This window comes from Netta rufina, assembly GCF_964035555.1.
Source record: "Netta rufina genome assembly, chromosome: 2".
NCBI classification, from domain to species: Eukaryota; Metazoa; Chordata; class Aves; order Anseriformes; family Anatidae; genus Netta; species Netta rufina.
Genome location: NC_140124.1, coordinates 158,303,849 through 158,321,632, shown reverse-complemented (window position 1 = coordinate 158,321,632; position 17,784 = coordinate 158,303,849). Strand labels below are relative to the sequence as shown.

The window sequence follows — 17,784 nt, the reverse complement described above, 5'->3', positions numbered from 1 at the left end:
TGGGCCCGGGGCCCCCCCCCGCCCCCCTCCCCCCCCCCTTAGGGCGCCCCCCCCCCGGGGTGAGCTGGGGACAACGACCGCGGGTGACCCCTTGCAGGCCACGCCCCCTGCAGGCCACGCCCCCCTCAGCGCCCCGCCCAATCAGCGCACCGCCCCGCCGTCGCCACGCCCCCTCTAAGCCCCGCCCCCCAGGCGCCATCTTGGGGGCGGCGCCCCCGCGCGCCACACCCAAGATGGCGCCGCCCACAAAGCCCCGCCCTCCCCTCCAGACCGGAAGTGTGGGGCGGTCGCCATGGCAACGGAGGCCCCGCCCCCCGGAAGCGGCGGGGGGGGGAGCGGCGGCGGCGGCGGCGGTAACGGGGGGGGGGCGGGGCCACCGGGAGGGGGCGGGGCCATGGGGGTGGGGGTGGGGGAGGGGAGGCCGGAGCCTAATGAGGCTGGGGGTTAATGAGGGCGGGGGTTAATTAATGAGGCTGGGGGGGAAGGAGGCTGGGGGGGTAACGAGGCCGGGGGGTTAACGAGGCCGGGGGGTAATTAGGGCGGGGGTAATTAGGGTGGGGGGTAACGAGGCCGGTGGGGAAGGAGGCTGGGGGTTAATTAGGCTGGGGGTTAATTAGGCTGGGGGTAATTAGGCTGGGGGGTAACGAGGCCGGGGGGTAACGAGGCTGGGGGATGGGGAGGCTGGTGGTTAATGAGGCTGGGGGGTAACGAGGCTGGTAACGAGGTCGGCTGGTAATGAGGCTGGGGGGGAAGGAGGCTGGGGGGGTAATTAGGGGGGCAGGTAACGAGGGGGGCAAGTAACGAGGCTGGAAGGTAGAGGCCAGGAGGTAACGAGGCCGGTGGGTAATGAGGCCGGGGGGTAACGAGGCCGGCAGGTAATGAGGCCAGAGCATAAGGAGGCCGGCGGGTAATGAGGTGGGCAGGTAACGAGGCTGGTAACTAATGAGTCAGGCAGGTAGAGGCCGGCAGGTGGAGGCCAGGAGCTAACGAGGCAGGTAACGAGGCTGGGGGGTAATGAGGCCGGAAGGTAGAGGCCAGGAGGTAACGAGGCTGGGGGGGTAACAAGGGTAGAGGGGAAGGAGGAGGCCGGTGGGTAATGAGGCCGGCAGGTAACGAGGCCGGAGCATAACGAGGCAGGTAACGAGGCTGGCAAGTAACGAGGCCAGAAAGTGGAGAGGCCGGAAGGTAGAGGCCAGGAGGTAATGAGGCTGGCAGGTAACGAGGCCGGCAGATAATGAGGCCGGCGGGTAACGAGGCCGGAGCATAACGAGGCCGGCAGGTAACCGCCTCGACCGGCCTCCCCCACCCCGGTGGCCTCGGGGACCCCGTCCCCGTGTCCCCGTGTCCCGCTGTCGGTGCGAGCCAGGTGCCCAGCTTCGGGTGCAAAAAAGGCAAATTTGGGGCTGCTTCGGGCGACCTCCCCGGCAGAGGAAGGGAAAGAGAAAGAGAAAGAGGAGGAGGAGGAGGAGGAGGAGGAGGAGGAGGAGGAGGAGGAGGAGGAAGGGCAGGTTGTGCCGCGGGCGTGCCCGAAGCAAGGTCCGGCGGGGAGCGGCACCGCGCCCTCACCGCGGCCTCCACGCCTTCGGCCTCAGCACCGGGACCCCGGAGGAGGAAGAGGAGGAGGAGGAGGAGGAGGAGGAGGAAGAAGAGGAAGAGGAGGACGAAGAGGACGAGGAGGACGAAGGCCACCGGGCGATGCCGGGCGCACGGCGGTGACCCCCCGGCACCGGCATGCCCCCGGGGGCACCGCGGCCGAACCCCGAGCTCCCCAGCACCCTCCGCACCCTCCCCACCAGTGCTCCCAGTGCTCCCAGTGCTCCCAGTATGGCCGAGCACGCCGAGCTGCTGGCGGAGATGCCGGCGGTGAGCCGGATGAGCGCGGCCGAGCGGCTGAAGCACGCCCAGCGGCGCCGGGCGCAGCAGCTCAAGGCCTGGGCGCGGCTGGAGAAGGAGGCGCGGGGACGACGCGGTGACAGCGGTGACAGCGGTGACAGCGGTGACAGCAACGGGGCGAGGAAGAGGAGGAGGAGGAGGAGGAGGAAGAGCGGGGACGGCGGCACGGAGAAGCGCGTGAGGTTCCCGGCCAGCGTCCGGCTGCTGGAGGCGGCGGCGCGGAGCGACCTGGAGGAAGGTGGGGGGCACGCGGGGTCACTGTCACTGTCACCACCCCCCCCCCGGGGTCACTGTCACCCCCCCGGGGTCACCAGGACCCCCCCAATGTCACCATGACCCCCCAGTGGCACCACGACCCCACCGGTGGCACCGTGACCCCCTCACTGTCACTGCCACCCCCCTGGTGTCACTACAAACTTTTGGTGTCACCACCCCCCCCCAATGTCACTGTGACCACCCCCGGTGTCACCAGGACCCCCGGCGGCCTGTCACCAAGACCCCCCCGGTGTCACTGTCAGCCCCTGGTGTCACCATCACCCCCCCCAGTGTCACCATGACCCGTGGTGTCACCATGACCCCCCGGTGTCACCGTGACCATCTTAGTGTCACCACGACCCCCTTAGTGTCACCATGACCTCTCCATGTCACCAGAACACCGCCAGTGTCACTGCCACCCCCCCTGTGTCACCATGACCTCCCCGTGTCACCATGACCCCCCCAGTGTCACTACCAGACCCTCAGTGTCACCACAACCCCCCCAATGTCACCACAACCCCTCAGTGTCACTGCCACCACCCCCTGTAGTCACCATGACCCCCCAGTGTCACTACCAGACCCCCAGTGTCACCAGAACCCTCCCGGTGTCACCACGACCCTGTGATGTCACCATGACCCCCCCCACAGTGTCACCACAACCCCCCCAATGTCACCACAACCCTCAGTGTCACTGCCACCCCCCTTGGTGTCACCACGACCCCCTTAGTGTCACCATGACCTCTCCGTGTCACCGTGACCCCCCCCGGTGTCACCATGACCTCCCCATGTCCCCACGTGGCTCGGGGACATCCCAGGCGGTGACCCCGTGACCCTGAGGGTGACCCCACGACCCCGAGGGTGACCCCGTGACCCTGAGCATGACCCCACGACCCCGGATGGGGGGAGGTGACCCCAAAATTTTTGTGTCCCCCCCCCCCCGCAGTGCGACAGCTCCTTGAGCGCCGGGCGCCAGCCCCCGACCTGTGCAACGAGGACGGCCTCACCGCCCTGCACCAGGTCGGCCCTACAACTGGTCCCAGTGCCCTTACTGGTCCAGTACCGCTCCCGGTACTGGTCCCAGTCCCAGGTGACACCCCTTTGTCCCCCCCCCCAGTGCTGCATCGATGACCTCGGGGACGTGGTGACGCTGCTGCTGAGAGGCCGGCGCCGGCGTCAACGCCCGCGACCGCCGAGCTCTGGACCCCGCTGCACGCCGCCAGCCACCTGCGGCCACCGCCACCTGGTGGAGCTGCTGGTGGCACGGTGAGTGGCCCCCGTGTCACACGTGGCCCCAGTGTCACGCGTCCTCGTGGCCCTGTGTCCCCTGTCCCCATGTCCTTGTGTCCTCGTGTACCCGTGTCTCGTGGCCCCCGTGGCCTTGTGGCATCTCTCGGTGTCCCCACGTCCCCGTATCTCACACCCCTGTGTCCCCATGTCCTTGTGTCCCACATCCTTGTGTCCTCATGTCCCCGTTGTCCCTATGTCACACGTCCCCGTGTCCCCATGTCCCCGTGTCCTCGTGTCCCCGTGTCTCGTGGCCCCGTGGCCTTGTGGCATCTCTCGGTGTCCCCACATCCCCGTATCTCACACACCCTGTGTCCCCATGTCCTTGTGTCCCACATCCTTGTGTCCCCGTTGTCCCCATGTCCCTATGTCCCCATGTCCAACATCCCCGTAGGCCCCGGTGGCTCCGTGTCACACATCCTCATGTCCTTATGTCCTTGTGTCCCCGTGTCTTGTGTCCCCATGGCCTTGTGGCATCTCTCCGTGTCCCCACGTCCCCATATCTCACACCCTTGTGTCCTCGTGTCCCCATGTCCCACATCCTCGTGTCCTCATGTCCCCGTGTCACATGTCCTCGTGGCCCCGTGGCCCTGTGTCCCTGTGTCCCCGTGTCCTCGTGTTTGCCGCGTCCCCGTGTCTCGTGGCCCCGTGGCCTTGTGGCATCTCTCCGTGTCCCCACGTCCCCATATCTCACATCCTTGTGTCCTCGTGTCCTCATGTCCCCGTGTCCCCGTGTCACATGTCCTTGTGTCCCCGTGTCCTCATGTCGCCAGTGTCCCTGTGTCTCGTGGCCCCCGTGGCTTTGTGGCATCTCTCCACATCCCCATGTCCCCATATCTCACATCCTTGTGTCCCCATGTCCCCAAGTCCCCATGTCCCATATCCTCGTGTCCCCATGTCCCTGTGTCTCGTGTCCCCACGTCCTTGTGGTGTCCCCACGTCCCTGTGTCCCCAGGTCCCCACATCTCACGTCCTGCTGTCCTTGTGGCATCTCCATGTCCTGTGTCCACCGTGTCCCTGTGTCCCCAGATCTCACATCCCTGTGTCCCTATGTCCCTGGGTCCCCACGACCCCAGGTCCTTGTGGCATCCCCATTTCCCAATGTCCCCACATCCCCCACGTCCCCATGTCCCTGCGTCTCCCATGTCCTTGGGGGTGTCCCCCATGTCCTGCGTCCTTTGTGATGTCCCCCACATCCTTGGGGTGTCCCCACGTCCTTGTGGTGACCCCCACAGCCTTGTTGTGTCCTCAAGGTGTCCCCCACATCCTTGTGATGTCCCCATGTCCTTGGGGTGTCCCCACGTCCTTGTGGTGTCCCCCACATCCTTGTGGCGTCCCCACATCCCCAAGACCCCATGTCCCTGTGTCCCCCATGTCCTTGTGGTGTCCCCATGTCCCCCAAATCCTTGGGGTGTCCCCCACATCCTTGAGGTGTCCCCATGTCCTTGGGGTGTCCCCACGTCCCACACCTCCTTGTGATGTCCCCACAGCCTTGTTGTGTCCTCGTGGTGTCCCCCATGTCCTCAGGGTGTCCCCCCCACATCCTTATGTGTCCTTGTGGTGTCCCCATGTCCTCGGGGTGTCCCCATGTCCCCCAGCATCCTCGAGGTGTCCCCCACGTCCTCGTGGTGACCCCCACAGCCTTAATGGTGTCCTTGGGAAGTCCCCTGTGTCCTCGTGGTGTCCCCATGTCCTTGTGGTGTCCCCACAGCCTTGTGGTGTCCTCGGGGTGCCCCCCACATCCTCGGGTGTCCCCACGTCCTCATGGTGTCCCCACTTTCCCACGTCCTTATGGTGTCCCCCTGCATCCTTGGGGTGTCCCCACGTCTCCACCTCCTTGTGATGTTCCCACAGCCTTGTTGTGTCCTCGTGGTGTCCCCATGTCCTCGAGGTGTCTCCCATGTCCTCAGGGTGTCCCCCACATCCTTATGGTGTCCTTGTGGTGTCCCCACATCCCCACATCCTTGTGGTGTCTTCGGGGTGTCCCCATGTCCTTGGGGTGTCCCCCGTATCCTTGTGGTGTCCCCATGTCCCCCGCATCCTTGGGGTGTCCCCAACATCCTTGGGGTGTCCCCACGTCCCCACCTCCTTGTGATGTCCCCACAGCCTTGTTGTGTCCTCAGGGTGTCCCACATCCCCGTGGTGCCCCCCACATCCTTGTGGTGTCCTCGTGGTGTCCCCATGTCCTTGTGGTGGCCCAGTGTCCCCCCACGTCCTCGTGGTGTCCCCATGTCCTTGTGGTGGCCCAGTGCCCCCCACGTCCTCGTGGTGTCCCTATGTCCTTGTGGTGCCCCCCACGTCCTTGTGGTGTCCCCCACAACCTTGTGGTGTCCTTGTGGTGTCCCCACATCCCCGTGCTGTCCCCCCCACCTCACTCCCCCCGTCCCCCCGTCCCCCTGTCCCCCCCAGCGGCGCCAACCTCCTGGCGGTGACCTCCGACGGCGACATGCCCTACGACCTGTGCGAGGACGAGGCCACGCTGGACTGCCTGGAGACGGCCATGGCCGAGCAGGGTGAGCTCCGTCCCTTCGCCCCCCGTGTCCCCATTGTCCCCTTTGTCCGTCTGTCCCCGTGCCACGCCTCCCTCTGTCCCCAAAGGCATCACCCAGGAGCGCATCGAGGAGGCGCGGGGCGCCCCGGAGCGGGCGCTGCTGGACGAGGTGCGCGCGCTGCTGGCGGCCGGCGCCGACCTGGACGCGCCGGGGACCACGCGCGCGGCGCCACCCCTGGTAAGGGGACAAGGGACAGATTTAGGGACACGCCGGGGGTCCCCCGAACCCCTCCACCCTCTAAATTTGTCCCTCCGTGGCAGCTTCACATCGCGGCGGCCAACGGGTACCTGGAGGCGGCCGAGCTGCTGCTGCGGCACGAGGCCTAGCACCAGCGCGCGGACGAGGACGGGTGGCAGCCCCTGCACGCCGCCGCCTGCTGGGGACAGGTTGGGGACACTCTGGGGACACTTTGGGGGCGGGTTTGGGGTCGGGGGCGGTGGGTGGTGACGGTGGGTGCCGCGTAGATCCCGCTGGTGGAGCTGCTGGTGGCGCACGGCGCAGACCTCGGGGGGAAGTCGGCGATGGACGAGGACGCCGCTGGGTGAGTGTGGGGTCTGTGGGGGCTTGGGGTCTGTGGGGGCTTTGGGGTCTGTGGGGACAATGAGGACCACGGAGTCTATTGGGATTATGGGGTCCATGGGGTCTATCGGGACAATGAGGACCGTGGGGGTCATTGGGTCCGTGGGGTCTATGGGGACCCTGGGGGTCTGTGGGGACAATGAGGACCTTTGGGGTCTAAGGGGACGATGGGGACCATGGGGTCTATAGGGTCCATGGGGTCAATGGGGACAATGAGGACCATGAGGGTCTTGGGGTCCATGGGGTCAATGGGGACAATGAGGACCATGGGGTCAATGGGGACAATGAGGACCATGGGGGTCATAGGGGTCATGGGGTCTATGGGGACCATAAGGACCGTGGGAGTCTATGGGGACAATGAGGGGTCATTGGGTCCATGGGGTCTTTGGGTCCTTGGGGGTCTATGGGACCATGGGGTCCATGGGGTCTATGGGGACAATGAGGACCTTGGGGACAATGAGGACCATGGGGGTCTATAGGGTCTATGGGGTCCATGGGACCATGAGGGTCTGTGGGGACCATGGGGTCTATGGGGACAATGGGGACCACGGGGGTCATTGGGTCCATGGGGTCTATGGGGACCTTGGGGGTCTATGGGGACATTGAGGACCTTTGGGGTCTATGGGGACCATGGGGTCTGTGGGGACCATGGGGTCAATGGGGACAATGGGGACCATGGGGGTCATAGGGATCATGGGGTCTATGGGGACCATAAGGACCTTGGGAGTCTATGGGGACAGTGAGGACCATGGGGGTCATTGGGTCCATGGGGTTTATGGGTCCTTGGGGGTCTATGGGGACAATGAGGACCGTGGGGTCTGTGGGGTCCATGGGGTCTGTGGGAACAATGAGTACCATGGGGGTCATAGGGATCATGGGGTCTATGGGGACAGTGAGGACCTTGGGTGTCTGTGGGGACAATGAGGACCATGGGGGTCATAGGGACCATGGGGTTCATAGGATCCATGGGGGTCTATGGGGTCTATGGGGACCATGGGGACTATGGGGTCCATGGGGTCTGTGGGGACAATGAGGACCGTGAGGGTCTGTGGGAACCATGGGGTCTTTGGGGACTTTGGCGGTCTGTGGGGACAATGAGGACCATGGGGTTCATAGGGACCATGGGGTCTGTGGGGACCTTGGGGGTCTGTGGGGACCATACGGACCATGGGGTTCATAGGGACAATGGGGTCTGTGGGGTTCATAAGGACCATGGGGGACTATGGGGACCATGAGGACCACGGGGTCTATGGGGACCTTGGGGGTCTGTGGGGGACAATGGGGCCCATGGGGTTTATAGGGTCTATGGGGTCTATGGAGACCAAGGGGACCATGGGGAGGGGACCATGGAGGAGACCGCAAGGACCTTGGGTTCTGTAGGGACTGTGGGGACCATGGGGTGGCCACCAATCCCATAGGGTGACCACCAAACCCATAGGGTGACCAGCAAAACCCATAGGGTGACCACCAAACCCATGGGAAGGGACCACCAAACCCAAGGGGTGACCACCAATCCCATAGGGTGACCACTAATCCCATAGGGTGACCAGCAAACCCATGGGGTGACCACCAAGCCCGTAGGGTGGCCACCAACCCCATAGGATGACCACCAACCCCATAGGATGACCACCAAGCCCATAGGGTGACCACCAAGCCCATAGGGTGACCACCAAGACCTTGGGGTGACCACCAACCCCATGGGGTGACCAATCCCATAGAGTGACCACCAATCCCATAGGGTGGACACCAATCTCATAGGGTGACCAACCCCATAGGGTGGCCACCAAACCCATAGGGTGACCACCAAGACCTTGGGGTGACCACCAACCTCATAGGGTGACCACCAACCCCATAGGGTGGCCAACCCCATAGGGTGGCCACCAACCCCATAGGGTGACCACCAACCCCATAGGGTGGCCAACCCATAGGGTGGCCACCAACCCCATAGGGTGACCACCAACCCCATAGGGTGGCCACCAACCCCATAGGGTGACCACCAACCCCATAGGGTGACCAACCCCATAGAGTAACCACCAACCCCATAGAGTAACCACCAACCCCATAGGGTGGCCACCAACCCCATAGGGTGGCCACCAACCCCATAGGGTGGCCACCAACCCCATAGGGTGACCAATCCCATAGAGTAACCATCAACCCCATAGGGTGACCACCAACCCCATAGGGTGGCCACCAACCCCATAGGGTGGCCACCAACCCCATAGGGTGGCCACCAATCCCATAGGGTGACCACCAACCCCATAGGGTGACCACCAACCCCATAGGGTGACCAACCCCATAGGATGACCACCAACCCCATGGGGTTGGACCGCCAACCCCACAAACCCTCCGCAACCCCAGGTCCCCACGCGCCCCACCACACCCCTGGGGACCTGGGGACCCCTCCCGACGTCCCCTTGGCGTCCCCGGGGGGTTGTCCCCCGGGGGTGTCCCCTCGGTGTCCCCAGACGTCTGCGGGGACGCCGAGGTGCGCGCCAAGCTGCTGGAGCTGAAGCAGAGGCGCGAGGCCGTCCTGCGCTCGCAGCGCCGCCACCGCTCCTCCCTCCGGCGCCCGCACCTCCAGCGCCGGCAGCCGCGGGTGAGAGGCCGTTTTTGGGGTCAGTTCTCGAGGTTTTGGGGTTGTGTGTCCCTCTCCTCGGTGACCCCGTTTGTCCCCCTGTTTTTTGTCCCCAGCAAGGCGGCGCGGCGCGCCAGCGTGACGGAGCGCAGCCAGCGGTACCGGCGGGCGCGGGCGCGCGAGGCTCTGGTGTGGCAGCGGGGACACCGAGGCCAGGAGGAAGAGGAGGAGGAGGAGGAGGAGGAAGAGGAGAAAGAGGAGGGCGAGGCCGAAGCACGGCGCTGCCCCCAGGTGAGCCGGTGGCCTTGGGGACAACTGGTGGTGGCGGTGGCACCGAGCGGTGGCACCGAGCCCTTGGGCGTCTTGGAGAGGTCCCAACGGGGGCGCAGCGCCTTGGCGCTGGTGTGGGGCACCCTGGGGTGCTCTGGGGTGCCCTGGGGTGCCCTGGGGGGGGTCACCGCTCCCCTTAGGACCACCCTGGGGTTGTCCCCGATGTCCCCAAGCTTTTGGGGGTGTCCCCAACGTCACCTTTCCAGGCCCCCCCCCCGGCGCCGGCGCCTCCGGACCCGCTCCCGGCTCAAACCTTGGCGGAGCTGAAGCGGCAGCGAGCGGCCACCAAGCAGCAGCAGCAGCAGCAGCAGCAGCAGCAGCAGCAGCAGCGCCCCACACCTCCGCCCCACGGCTGCCCCATAAGTGCCGCCCCCCCCCCCATTGCTCCGCCTCACCGCCCCCCCCGAGGAGCCGCCGGCCCCCAAGCAGCGCTGCTGCAAGGTGATGTGAGCCTGGAGAGGGGGGGGGACACACTTTTGGGGGCAAAAAACCCCGCTTTTGGGGGCACCCCACGGCGCGGGGACGCCCCGTCGGGTGCCCCCCGTCCCGTTAAGTTTTTCCACGACCCGAATTAAAGCTTTTTTGCACCAAAAAAACCCCCCCACGCTGTCACGTCGGTGTTGGCAACGCCCCGGGGTCCCAATGTCACCTCCGAGGCGCTGTAAAAATAGCAAGGAACCCCCCCCCCACCCCCCCCCCCACCTCCCTCCGCCCCATAGCACCCGCTATGGGGCGCGCTATGGGGCTGGGAGCGCGGTGACCCCCCCCCCTCCCCGCCCACCCAGCCCCCTACTTGTGGGGCAGCCCTGTGGGGCGGCGCTGCCCCATAAGTGTCTATAGGGGGGGACACGCAGCGGGGCTGTCCCCCCTGCTATGGGGTCCTGGCGCCCCACAAGTGTCCCTGCCCCACAGCGGGTGGGGGTCGCGGCCCCCCGGCAGCTGCCGGGTTATATTTAGGGCCCCGCAAAGGTCAGGGTGGCGGCGACGGCCACGGGGACAAGGCGGCCGCCTCCCTGCCCCACGGCTGCCCCACGGCTGCCCCACAGCGCGTGGACGTGGGGTGAGCCCGGCCGGGTGCAAGGGAAAAGGACCCAGGGGTGGGTGGGGGGCAGGGAGATGTGGGGCAGCCCCACAGCCAGCGCCGCCCCATAGCGTGTGGGCTGATAAGGGGCCCACACCCAGGGGGCCCCCCCCCGGGGAGGCACGTGGGGCTGGGACCCATGGGAGCCCAGGAGTGAGTATGTGGGGCTGGGACCCACGGCTGGCCGGGAGGGAGGGGGTGTGGGGTGGTGTGGGGCGCCCCATAGGGAAGGGGGGGGGCGGTTATGGGGTGCCCCATATGTAAGGGTTGGGTGTGGGCACCCGTGGTTTGGGGACTGGGAACTGGAAACGTTTGGGGAGGGGGTTGTGGGGCGGCTATGGGGCACAGCAAACGGGGGGGGGAGCTATGGGGCACGGCGCAGTGGGGGCTGTGGGGCGGGTGGGTTGATTTGGGGACTGGGTGTGAGGCTATGGGGCACAGCATGGGGGTTCCTATGGGGCACAGCACGCCTCGCTATGGGGCAGGGCGGTGGGTCACTGTGGGATGCAGTGCAGGTGCTATAGGGCACAGCAGTGGGTCGCTATGGGGCACGGCACGGTGGGCTGCTGTGGGGCACACAATGGGCGCTATGGGGCAGGATATGGGTGCTATGGGGCACATGATGGGCAGTATGGGCACAATCTAGGCGCTATGGGGCACACTGGGTGCTATGGGGCACAGCATGGGCGCTGTGGGGCACAATATGGGCACTATGGGGCACACAATAGCCACTATGGGGCACACTGGGCGCTATGGGGCACTAAGGGGCACAATATGGGCGCTATGGGGCACAATATGGCCACTGTGGGCCACTAAGGGGCACACTGGGCGCTATGGGGCGCTATGGGGCAGTACAGCAGGCTGCTAGGGGGCACAATATGGGTGCTGTGGGGCACAATATAGACGCTATGGGGCACACAACGGGCACTATGGGGCACAATATGGGCACTATGGGGCACAGAAGGGGCACTATGGGGCACACAGTGGGTGCTATGGGGCACACTAGGGCACTGTGGGGCACAATATGGGCACTAAGGGGCACTATGGGGCGCTATGGGGCACAATATGGGTGCTATGGGGCACTATGGGGCACATTGTGGGTGCTGTGGGGCGCTATGGGGCACTATGGGGCACACTATGGGGCGCTATGGGGTGCTATGGGGCACACTGTGGGTGCTGTGGGGCACAATATGGGGCACTATGAGGCACAATATGGGTGCTATGGGGCACACTATGGGGCACTGTGGGGCACAATATGGGCACTGTGGGGCACAGCACAGACGCTATGGGGCACACAACGGGCACTATGGGGCGCTATGGGGCACTATGGGGTGCTATGGGGCACACTGGGTGCTGTGGGGCACAATATGGGACGCTATGGGGCACACTGTGGAGTGCTATGGGGCGCTATGGGGCACGGAAGGGGCGCTATGGGGCACACAATGGGCACTATGGGGCACAATATGGGTGCTATGGGGCGCTATGGGGCACTATGGGGCACAGCACAGGCGCTATGGGGCACACTGTGGGGCACTATGGGGCGCTATGGGGGGCTATGGGGCGCTATGGGGCACACTATGGGGCACAATATGGGCACAATATGGGTGCATGGGGCACACTGTGGGGCACTATGGGGCTCTATGGGGCGCTATGGGGCGCTATGGGGCACCCCCCAGCCCCCCCCCCACTGGCAGTTAGGGGGCGCCCCACGGAGGGGGAGGGGGGGGCCAGCCCTACCCCTCTGTGGGGACGCGGCTGCAGCCAATGGGCGGCGGGGGGCGGGGCCAAGGATAAAGGGGCCTGGCGCTGATTGGCTGCGGGGGCGCGGCGGGGCGGGGCTAAGGCCGGTGGCCGTTTGGGGCAGCAGGGGGCGCTGTGGGGCAGAGGGGGCCATGAAGCAGCGCGGGTCAGTCGGGGGGGGGGCAATTGGGGGGGGTGCGGGGGGCAGTTGGGGGGGGGTGGGGGGCAATTGGGGGGGGGTGGGGCAATTGGGGGGGCTATGGGGCAGGGGGGCTGTGGGGCAGGGGGCTATGGGGCAGTTGGGGGGGGTATGGGGCGGGGGGTGTGGGGCAGTTGGGGGGGTGTGGGGGGCAGTTGGGGGGGGGTACGGGGCAATTAGGGGGGGATGTGGGGCAGGAGAGCTATGGGGCAGGGGGCTATGGGGCAGTTGGGGGGGTGTGGGGCAGTTTGGGGGGGCTATGGGGCAATCGGGGGGGTGGGGGCAAATAGGGGGAGTATGGGGCAGTTAGGGGGGATATGGGGCAGGAGAGCTATGGGGCAGGGGGCTATGGGGCAGGGGGGTATGGGGGAATTGGGGCTATGGGGCAGTGTGGGGGGCTATGGTGGCAGGAGAGCTATGGGGCAGGGGGACTAGGGGGCAATTGGAGGGCTATGGGGCAGTTGGGGGGGCTATGGGGCAGGTGGCTATGGGGCAGTGGGGGGCGCTATGGGGCAGGAGAGCTATGGGGCCAGGGCGGCTGTAGGGCAGGGTGGTATAGGGCAATTGGGGCTATGGGGCAACTGGGAGGCTATGGGGCAGGAGGGGGGGCTATGGGGCAGGAGAGCTATGGGGCAGAGTGGCTGTGGGGGGGGATCTATGGGGCAGGGGGCTGTGGGGCAGTGGGGGTGGCTATGGGGCAGCTGGGATCTATGGGGCAGGAGGGGGTGCAGGGGGAACGTGGGGGCAATGGGTTGGGGGGGCGCAGCAGTGGGGCAGCGCTATGGGGAGCTGTGGGGTCTGCTATGGGGCCTGCCCCCACATCTCCCCCCTGCCCCCCCCCCCCCCCCCCCGGCTGTGCCGTGGGTCCTGGCGGTGCCGGGTGCCACCGGCGGCTCCTGGCCCCGTCCCCGCGTCCCGGTGGCCCCGTGCCCACGTCCCCATAACCTTGGGTCCCTGCCTGCCTCCGTCCCCACAGCCCCACAGCCCCACAGCCCCACAGCCCCATAGCCCCGTGCCCCACAGCCCCGTGCCCCACACCCTGAGCCCCACACCCCACGTCCCTGTGCCCCACACCTTGCGCCCCACACCCCGTGTCCCGTATCCTATCTTGTGCCCCGTGCCCCCCAGTCCCCCTGCCCCATATCCCGCACCCCGTGCCCTATATCCCGTGCCCCACATCCCCCGCCCCGTGCCCCACTGCCGTCCCGTGCCCCATGCCCCTTGCCCCATGCCCTGTACCCACGTCCCGTGCCCCACACCCACCTCGTGCCCTGTGCCCCTTACCCCATGCCCCTTGCCCCATGCCCCCCTGACGCCCCATACCCCGTACCCAACACCCCATACCCAAGCTCTGTGCCCCATATCCCACCCCCCACACCCCCACCCCATACCCCACCGCCTTCTTATACCCCTTACCCCACACCCCATACCCACGTCCTGTGCCCCACACCCACCCCACACCCCGTGCCCCCACACCCCACACCCCATACCCCACTGCTGTCTTATACCCCTTACCCCACACCCCATACCCACACCCCATGCCCCATATCCCAACCCATACCCCTTCCCCCATACCCCCCGACACCCCACACCCCATACCCACCTCCCGTGCCCCATATCCCACCCCACACCCCCACCCCATGCCCCATACCCCATGCCCCTTGCCCCACACCCCATGCCCTATTCCCAACCCATACCCCTCACCCCATACCCCCCGACACCCCATACCCCATACCCACGTCCTGTGCCCCATATCCCACCCCCTACACCCCGTGCCCCACTGCCGTCTTGTACCCCATACCCCATACCCACATCCCATGCCCCATATCCCAACCCATACCCCTTCCCCCATGCCCCCTGACACCCCATACCCCATACCCCATACCCACATCCCGTGCCCCATATCCCACCCCCCCACACCCCCACCCCACACCCCACTGCCTTCTTATACCCCTTACCCCACACCCCATACCCACACCCCATGCCCCATATCCCAACCCATACCCCATACCCCATGCCCCCTGACACCCCATACCCACCTCCTGTGCCCCATATCCCACCCCACACCCCCACCCCATGCCCCATACCCCATGCCCTATTCCCAACCCATACCCCATACCCCCCACCACCCCATACCCACATCCCGTGCCCCATATCCCACCCCACACCCCCACCCCTTGCCCCACACCCCATACCCACACCCCATGCCCATATCCCACCCCATACCCCTCACCCCATACCCCCCGACACCCCACACCCCATACCCACCTCCCGTGCCCCATACCCCCCCCACACCCACCCCACACCCCCCCCACACCCCCCGTCCCGCCCCGTGCCCCGTCTCTGCCCCCGGGGCGGTGCCGCCTTCGCCCTCCTGTCCCGGTGCCAACTTCCCAACCCCATATCCCCGGCCCCAAATGCGGGCCCTGAGAGCTCGGCGACCCCACAGGCTCCCGGCCATGGCGGCGGCGGCGGCGACGGCGACGTCTTTGGGGTCGGGGTCGGGGTCAAGGTCGGGGTCGGGGGCCTTGGGGTCGGGGGGTCCCCGGCCCCCGGTGCTGAGCGGTGCCACCATGAACCCGGCCGTGCGGCGCGTGGAGTACGCCGTGCGCGGCCCCCATTGTCACCCGCGCCCTACAGCTGGAGCAGGAGCTGCGCCAGGTATGGGATAACCCCACACCCCCCCCCCGACCCTAAAACCCCAACCCCGAAACCTTGGGGACGCCCCCTACCCCAAATCCGGGACCCCATCCCCAAATCCGGAACCCCCAGCACCAGGGACCCTATAGCCAATTTAGGGTCTCCAGCCCATGCCCAGGACCCCATAGACCCCCAGACCCCCAAAACCCAAACCCCAAAACCTTGGGGACGCCCCCTACCCAAATCCGGGACCCCCTCCTCAAATCCGGGACCCCCTCCCCAAACTGGGACCCCCAGCACCGGGGACCCTATAACCATTGGGACCCCCAGTTTGGGGTCTCCAGCCCATGCCCGGGACCCCCGACCCTAAAACCCAAACCCTGAAACCTTGGGGACACCCCCTACCCCAAATCCGGGACCCCCCTCCCCCAAATCTGGGACCCCCTCCCCAAACCGGGACCTTCGGCACCGGGGACCCTATAACCAATTTGGGGTCTCCAGCCCATGCCCAGGACCCCATAGACCCCCCGACCCTAAAACCCCAACCCTGAAACCTTGGGGACGCCCCCTACCCAAATCCGGGACCCCCCTCTCCAAATCTGGGACCCCCTCCCCCAAACCGGGACCCCCAGCACCGGGGACCCTATAACCAATTTGGGGTCTCCAGCCCATGCCCAGGACCCCATAGACCCCCCCGACCCTAAAACCCCAACCCTGAAACCTTGGGGACACCCCCTTCCCCAAATCTGGGACCCCCCTCCCCAAACCGGGACCCCCCAGCACCAGGGACCCTATAGCCATGGGGACTCCCAGTTTGGGGTCTCCAGCCCATGCCTGGGACCCCAAAGCCCCCCCAACCTAAAACCCAAACCCTGAAACCTTGGGGATGCCCCCTACCCAAATCCGGGACCCCCCTCCCCAAATCTGGGACCCCCCTCCCCAAACCGGGACCCCCCCAGCACCAGGGACCCTATAGCCATGGGGACTCCCAGTTTGGGGTCTCCAGCCCCATGCCCAGGACCCCCGACCCCCAAAACCCAAACCCTGAAACCTTGGGGATGCCCCCCTACCCCAAATCCGGGACCCCCTCCCAAAATCTGGGACCCCCTCCCCAAACCAGGACCTTCAGCACCGGGGACCCTATAACCAATTTAGAGTCTCCCAGCCCATGCCCAGGACCCCCATAGACCCCCCGACCCCAAAACCCAAACCCCGAAACCTTGGGGACGCCCCTTCCTCAAATCCGGGACCCCCCCTCTCCCAAATCCGGGACCCCCTCCCCAAACTGGGACCCCCAGCACCGGGGACCCTATAACCATTGGGACTCCCAGTTTGGGGTCTCCAGCCCATGCCCAGACCCCCCCCTATGGCCCGGGACCCCCCACCCCAAATCTGGGACCCCCTCCTCAAATCCGGGACCCCCCCCCCAAATCCAGGACCCCCCAGCACCGGGGTGACCCCCCCATCCACGGGGACCCCCCAATTTGGGGTCTCCAGCCCATCCTATGGACCCCAAAAGACCCCCAGCCCCCCCCCCAATGGCCGGGACCTGTTCCACCCAACCCCCCCCCCCCCAAATATGGGGTCCCCCAAACCAGGGACCCCCCCCCCATAAACCCCAAGACCCCCCCCCAAACCCTGGCACCCCCCACCCCACTGACCCCAAAACCCCCAAACCTGGGACCCCCCAACCCCCCCCCCCCCCCAATTTCCCCCCCCCCAAACCCACAGATTTAGGACCCCCCCCCTCCCCCATATCCCCCCCTGTCCCTTGTCACCTCCCCACCCCCCCCATGTCCCCAGCTGGGCACTTTCCCAGTACCATCCCAGTACCTCCCAGTACCTCCCAGTACCTCCCAGTACCTCCCAGTGCCCCCCCCCCACCCCATAATTGTCCCCTTTTGTCCCCTCCTGTCACATCCCGGGGGGGGGTCCCCGTGTCCTTTACCCCCCCCCCGGGTTCTCGGGACCCCCCCCCGTGTCCCCCCCGTGTCCCCCCCGTGTCCCCCCCGTGTCCCCCCCCGTGTCCCCTCCCCCCCCCCGTGGGCAGAGTCCGCCCGGGGCCAAAGTCCCAAACCCCGGGGGGGGGGGGGGTGGGGACGGCCCCGGTGACCCCGTTACCGCCCTGGCCCCGGTGGCCCCAGTTAGCCCGGTGTCACCGGGTACCCCAGTATGCCCGTGTCACCCTGTCCCCGTGTCCCCATGTCCCCATAATGTCCCCGTAATGTCCCCATATCCCCCTGTCCCCATACCCCCATGTCCCCAGTTATCCCAGTATCCCTATAATGTCCCCATAATGTCCCCATAATGTCCCCATATCCACCTGTCCCCACTTATCCCAGTATCCCCAGTATCCCCATATCCCCATATTGTCCCCATAATGTCCCCATATCCCCCTGTCCCCATATCCCCATGTCCCCAGTTATCCCAGTATCTCCATGTCCCCCTGTCCCCATGTCCCCAGTTATCCCAGTTATCCCAGTATTCCCATATCCCCATAATGCCCCCATAATGTCCCCATATCCCCAGTTATCCCAGTATCCCCTTATCCCCATATCCCCTTAAAGTCCCCACAATGTCCCCATAATGTCCCCATATTCCCATGTCCCCATGTCTCCAGTTATCCCAGTTATCCCAGTATCACCGTCTTCATATC

General features: G+C 66.1%; 3 protein-coding genes across 3 annotated transcripts in view; all 3 read left to right on the top strand.

Annotated features, from left to right (window-relative positions):
- The window catches only part of VPS28 (VPS28 subunit of ESCRT-I), a gene marked incomplete at its 3' end in the record, with an annotated part of 6,776 nt that extends 6,598 nt beyond the window's left edge, over positions 1-178 (top strand). The window contains exon 8 of the mRNA XM_084281708.1: positions 98-178. Coding sequence (XP_084137834.1) covers positions 98-178 — 81 coding nt within the window. The remainder of the gene's footprint in view (positions 1-97) is intronic.
- Positions 179-1,455: 1,277 nt separating this feature from the next.
- Positions 1,456-10,532, top strand: PPP1R16A (protein phosphatase 1 regulatory subunit 16A; the record flags this gene model as incomplete). Its single annotated transcript, XM_084281707.1, is given in 16 exon segments — positions 1,456-2,131; positions 3,092-3,165; positions 3,263-3,304; positions 3,306-3,335; positions 3,337-3,366; positions 3,368-3,411; positions 5,842-5,945; positions 6,031-6,161; positions 6,245-6,307; positions 6,311-6,370; positions 6,449-6,514; positions 6,516-6,525; positions 9,029-9,132; positions 9,134-9,159; positions 9,255-9,349; positions 10,426-10,532. Coding segments are annotated over 16 exon segments (1,386 nt in total). The 5' UTR covers positions 1,456-1,731.
- Positions 10,324-17,784, top strand: part of GPT (glutamic--pyruvic transaminase) — a 24,554-nt gene continuing 17,093 nt past the window's right edge. The window contains 3 exon segments of the mRNA XM_084282576.1: positions 10,324-10,528; positions 14,938-15,103; positions 15,105-15,149. Coding sequence (XP_084138702.1) covers positions 14,948-15,103; positions 15,105-15,149 — 201 coding nt within the window. The 5' untranslated portion in view covers positions 10,324-10,528; positions 14,938-14,947.